At 39.9% G+C, this 6,464-nt stretch overlaps 1 protein-coding gene across 1 annotated transcript; it reads right to left on the reverse strand.

Moving 5' to 3' along the window:
- Positions 1-3,971: 3,971 nt before the first annotated feature.
- On the reverse strand, positions 3,972-4,910 carry LOC113934151 (olfactory receptor 13C7-like). Its single transcript, XM_027614671.2, has one exon. It carries the CDS (start codon positions 4,908-4,910, stop codon positions 3,972-3,974), a length of 939 nt encoding a protein of 312 aa, XP_027470472.2.
- Positions 4,911-6,464: the final 1,554 nt, after the last annotated feature.

Consider the following 6,464-nt stretch of genomic DNA (forward strand, 5'->3'; position numbering starts at 1 on the left):
TGGCTAGACTGTAGCTTCAGTTAGTTTGAATTTACCTGTGATTTCAAATGTATTGAGCAACATCTTGTTAGTGTAAGTCTAGGCCTATCACTCTGGTAGTACTTAGGGATATAAGCATAAAATACCCCAAGTTATCTCTTTCTCCCTCTGTCTTTCCCTGACAATCTGAGCTGAGTCATTCCCTGTGTGGATGTCCTCTTGATTCTACTTGGGTTCTGACAACCTGAACTGGGCCTCCTTTTCATGTTATTTCACTTACTCCATCAGGCTCCAAAACATCATGCTGGGCAGAACAAGCAAAGATGCCCTCCTGAACACTGGTTGCTGAAACCTTTGCTGAGTGGCCCTTTAGCATAGATGTTCTCCTCATCCAGCTCAGGCTGTGACACTGTACCAGGCAGCTCAACTATATATCATATAAACATATGATATCACATAAAAAAAAAACTGCATACTATTATTCACTAGCAATTTCAAAGGGATTTTTTTTAAGGAAAATATTTAAAATGAAACTATTGCTGCTGAAAAGTGAAATTGTCAGTATTCTTTAAGAAGGATTTATACAGGGGCGCCTGGATGGCTCAGATGGTTGAGTGTCTGCCTTCGGCTCAGATCATGATCCCAGAGTCCTGGTCAAGGCCACATTGGGCTCCCTCTTCTGTTCCCCTGCTTGTGCTCTCTCGCTCTGTCAAATAAATAAATAAAATCTTAAAAAAAAAGGATTTATACAATTGATATATCTTTTTCTCAGCAATTTTTTATTAGAGAATAATTATATACTGATATGATTTTTGTCTTACCCAGCCCAAATGTTTTTTTAATTTTTTATTGTTATGTTAATCACCATATATTACATCATTAGTTTTTGATGCAGTGTTCCATGATTCATTGTTTGTTCATAACACCCAGTGCTCCATGCAGAACGTGCCCTCCTCAATACCCATCACCAGGCTAACCCATCCCCCTACCCTCCTCCCCTCTAGAACCCTCAGTTTGTTTTTCAGAGTCCATCGTCTCTCATGGTTCGTCTCCCCCTCTGACTTACTCCCCTTCATTCCTCCTCTCCTGTTATCTTCTTCTTTTTCTTTTTTCTTAAAATATGTTGCGTTATTTGTTTCAGAAGTACAGATCTGTGATTCAACAGACTTGCACAATTCACAGTGCTCACCGTAGCACATACCCTCCCCAATGTCTATCACCCAGCCACCCCATCCCTCCCACCCCCAACCACTCCAGTCACACTCAGTTTGTTTCCTGAGATTAAGAATTCCTCATATCAGTGAGGTCATATGATACATGTCTTTCTCTGATTGACTTATTTCACTCAGCATAACAGCCTCCAGTTCCATCCATGTCATTGCAAATGGCAAGATCTCATTCCTTTTGATGGCTGCATAATATTCCATTGTGTATATATACCACTTCTTCTTTATCCATTCATCTGTCGATGGACATCTTGGCTCTTTCCACAGTTTGGCTATTGTGGACATTGCTGCTATAAACATTGGGGTGCACGTACCCCTTCGGGTCCCTACATTTGTATCTTTGTGATAAATACCCAGTAGTGCAATTGCTGGATCAAATGGTAGCTCTAATTTCAACTGTTTGAGGAACCTCCATACTGTTTTCCAGAGTGGTTGCACCAGCTTACATTCCCACCAATGGTGTAGGAGGGTTCCCCTTTCTCCACATCCCCGCCAACATCTGTCGTTCCCTGACTTGTTAATTTTAGCCATTCTGACGGGTGTGAGGTGGTATCTCATTGAGGTTTTGATTTGGATTTCCCTGATGCTGAGCGATGTTGAGCACTTTTTCATGTGCCTGTTGGCCATTTGGATGTCTTCTTTGGAAAAATGTCTGTTCATGTCTTCTGCCCATTTCTTGATTGGATTATTTGTTCTTTGGGTGTTGAGTTGGATAAGTTCTTTATAGATTTTGGATACTAGCCCTTTATCTGATATGTCATTTGCAAATATTTTCTCCCATTCTGTCGGTTGTCTTTTGGTTTTGTGGACTGTTTCTTTTGCTGTGCAAAAGCTTTTTATCTTGATGAAATCCCAATAGTTCATTTTTGCCCTTGCTTCCCTTGCTTTTGGCGATGTTTCTAGGAAGAAGTTGCTGCAGCTGAGGTCGAAGAGGTTGCTACCTGTGTTCTCCTTTAGGATTTTGATGGACTCCTGTCTCACGTTTAGGTCTTTCAACCATTTGGAGTCTATTTTTGTGTGTGGTGTAAGGAAATGGTCCAGTTTCATTCTTCTGCATGTCCCAGCCCAAATGTTTTATCTGCTCTTATATTTCCATACATTTAAAATTAGCTGATACTTTATCAAAAACTTTTGAATTTGTTGTTTAGTCAATGAAATAATACATAAATTCAAGTTCTCTAATCTCACTGTATTGTATCAAGTACTTGGACTATATTTTACTATTCTTTTTTTATTTAAAGATTTTATTTATTTGACAGAGAGAGACACAAGGAGAGAGGGAACACAAGCAGGGGGAGTGGGAGAGGGAGAAGCAGGCTTCCCACTGAGCAGGGAGCCCGATGTGGGGCTCGACCCCAGGACCCCCAGATCATGACCTGAGCCGAAGGCAGACACTTAATGACTGAGCCACCCAGGCGCCCCTATATTTTACTATTCTTTAAAAATGTTAATTCAGTAGTTAATTATTGTCTACTGTTTTAAATTTATTTGACATTAGACTTCATACAGAGAACAGTGACTTCTGCCATTGGGGAGATTTCAGAATCTAATAAATGATTTGGTATAAAGGAAAATTATCATAGCAGAGGTAAAGTTCAAGGCAGCATAGAGGAGGGAATAACTAACTGAGTAAGTTTTGGAAGGATTTGCAGAAGATCAAATACTTGAATTGTCTTTAATGAGATTGCTAGGCTGTTACCATAGAAAGAGAAATGTGATGATGGGGAAGAAGTGGCATATGCTATTGTCTTTGGGTACAGAAAGAACATGATATAATTGGAGAACTAATAGTGAATGGAGCGTAGCATTGTGCAAAGGGGGTAGGAGAAACAGGAGGAAGGAAAGAAGAAGGGGAAATAGGTACCTGAAAAATTAGGTTGGGGCCAGATCAAGTCCTTGGGTAAAAAAACATCAGTATTAAACAGACAAACAGAAAAACTCAAGTAGTTCTCTCAAAAGGGAGCTGAAAAGTAGACTTGTTCAGTAGACAAAGGTACAGATGGTCCTTGACTTCAAATGGTTTGACTTAGGATTTTTCGACTTTATGATGATGTGAAAGCGATATGCATTAAGTAGAAACCATACTCTGAAATTTGAATTTTGATCTTTTCCTGGGCTAGCAACATGATAGCTCTTGATACTCTCTTGTTATGCTAGGCAGTGGCCACAGCTTCCAGTCTGAGCCACATGATCAGAAGGGTAAACAGCTGATACACTCACAACCATTCTGAACCCATACAACCATTCTGGTTTTCAATTTCAGTATAGTACTCATATAATTTATTATTGTATGGAATATTCAATATTTTATTGTAAAGTCTTTGTGTGAGATGATTTTGAACAACTGTAGGCTAATGTAAGTGTTCTGAATGCGTTTAAGGTAGGGTAGGCTAAGCTATGATGTTCAGTAGGTTAGGCGTATTAAATGCATTTTTTACTTATGATATTTTCAACTTCCAATGGGTTTATCAGGATGTAACCCCTTCAGTTGAAGAAGATCTGTACTGGGTTTTTTTTGGAAAAGCCTAATTTTATTTCTTTTCTTATTCCTTAAAGTTTACTCTCACTTCTTATACCAATTGTCTCTACATTTTTATGTCATTTTTATAAAAAGATGAATTAGATTATTATCTTGAAATTTATTTCCAACTCCTAAATTCTGTGATGCTACATATAATCTTTATTTCTTTTGTTTTGTTTATATTAAAAACCTATGTCTCAGATCTATGGGCTTATTTTGTGCATGAACTCAAAGAGGTAAGTTTCTCATCCTTTCCTCCAGAACCACTGTCTAGTCATCAATTTCCTCATAGCTCCATGCACCTCTGTATTTCTCAGGCTATAGATGATAGGGTTGAGCATGGGAGTGACTACTCCATAGAACAGAGCAATCAATTTGTTAAAAGCAGAGTCTTTGGACTTTGGCTTCATATACATGAAGAGGATTGTCCCATAAAACACGGTCACTACTGTTAAGTGAGCTGAGCAAGTAGAAAAGGCCTTTTTTCTTCCTTCTGCTGAATTGATTCTTAGTACAGTAGAAAGGATGAAAATGTAGGATATACAAATTAACAGTAATGGAGAAAACAAAAATATTACATTGCCCAACATTATAATAATCTCATTCAAGGAAATATCTGTACAAGCCAGCTTGACAAAGGCCAGTATTTCACAAGCAAAGTGATTAATGACATTTTTTCCACAGAAGGGCAACCGTATTGCAAGAATAGTTTCTGTCAGTGAATTGAGAAAGCCCAATCCCCAGGAGAGAGCTGCCATCTGAATACAAAGTGCCTTGCTGATGATAATGGAGTATCTCAGAGGGTTACAGATGGCCACATAACGGTCATATGCCATCACTGCTAAGAGCACACACTCTGTGGACCCCATAGTGTAGGAGACAGACATCTGAACAACACATCTAGTGAAGGAGATGGTTTTTTTCTGTGATAGGAAGTGTATCAACATTGAGGGGATAAAGGAGGATGTGTACCAAATGTCTAGGAAGGAAAGGTTACCAAGGAAGAAGTACATGGGCGTACGGAGGTGGGAATCCACAAGAGTTAGGATGATCAAGGTGCTGTTTCCCAGCAGGATCACCAGGTACATCATCAAGCACATCACAAAAAGGAGTTTTTCCACTCTTGGGTACTCAGAAAGTCCCTGCAGAATGAACTCAATGTCAGTCCAATTCATCCTGTCCATTTTACTTTTTTGTACCTGGAGTAATCCAGAAGAGAAAAGTGCATGTGAGTTTAACAAGTCTGTACATATTCCCATATGCAGTAAGAGATCATTGGAGGAGGGGCAACAAGCGTGTCAGCACTAGTGGAGTGCTTGTAGCAGCTGTGAGTTTAGCTTTTTGAATTTCTCTTCTTTTCCACTTCCTGAGACTTTGATACACAGTTCTGAGGCAGGGAAGAACTATTTGCTTTTTTTTTTTTTTAATTTTTATTGTTATGTTAATCACCATATATTACATCATTAGTTTTTGGTGTAGTGTTCCATGATTCATTGTTTGTTCATAACACCCAGTGCTCCATGCAGAACGTGCCCTCCTCAATACCCATCACCAGGCTAACCCATCCCCCTACCCCCCTCCCCTCTAGAACCCTCAGTTTCTTTTTCAGAGTCCATCATCTCTCATGGTTCGTCTCCCCCTCTGACATACTCCCCTTTTCTTCCTCTTCTGTTATCTTCTTCTTTTTCTTTTTTCTTAAAATATGTTGCGTTATTTGTTTCAGAAGTACAGATCTGTGATTCAACAGTCTTGCACAATTCACAGCGCTCACCGTAGCACATACCCTCCCCAATATCTATCACCCAGCCACCCCATCCCTCCCACCCCCGACCACTCCAGTAACACTCAGTTTGTTTCCTGAGATTAAGAATTCCTCATATCAGTGAGGTCATGTGATACATGTCTTTCTCTGATTGACTTATTTCACTCAGCATAACACCCTCCAGTTCCATCCACGTCGTTGCAAATGGCAAGATCTCATTCCTTTTGATGGCTGCATAATATTCCATTGTGTATATATACCACATCTTCTTTATCCATTCATCTGTCGATGGGCATCTTGGCTCTTTCCACAGTTTGGCTATGGTGGACATTGCTGCTATAAACATTGGGGTACACGTACCCCTTCGGGTCCCTACATTTGTATCTTTGTGGTAAATACCCAGTAGTGCTATTGCTGGATCGAACGGTAGCTCTAATTTCAACTGTTTGAGGAACCTCCATACTGTTTTCCAGAGGGGTTGCACCAGCTTGCATTCCCACCAACAGTGTAGGAGGGTTCCCCTTTCTCCACATCCCCGCCAACATCTGTCGTTCCCTGACTTGTTAATTTTAGCCATTCTGACGGGTGTGAGGTAGTATCTCATGGAGGTTTTGATTTGGATTTCCCTGATGCCAAGCGATGTTGAGCACTTTTTCATGTGCCTGTTGGCCATTTGGATGTCTTCTTTGGAAAAATGTCTGTTCATGTCTTCTGCCCATTTCTTGATTGGATTATTTGTTCTTTGGGTGTTGAGTTGGATAAGTTCTTTATAGATTTTGGATACTAGCCCTTTATCTGATATGTCATTTGCAAATATTTTCTCCCATTCTGTCGGTTGTCTTTTGGTTTTGTGGACTGTTTCTTTTGCTGTGCAGAAGCTTTTTATCTTGATGAAATCCCAATAGTTCATTTTTGCCCTGGCTTCCCGTGCCTTTGGCGATGTTTCTAGGAAGAAGTTGCTGCGGCTAAGGTCGAA

Source organism: Zalophus californianus, chromosome 13 (genome assembly GCF_009762305.2).
Source record: "Zalophus californianus isolate mZalCal1 chromosome 13, mZalCal1.pri.v2, whole genome shotgun sequence".
Taxonomy (NCBI): domain Eukaryota; kingdom Metazoa; phylum Chordata; class Mammalia; order Carnivora; family Otariidae; genus Zalophus; species Zalophus californianus.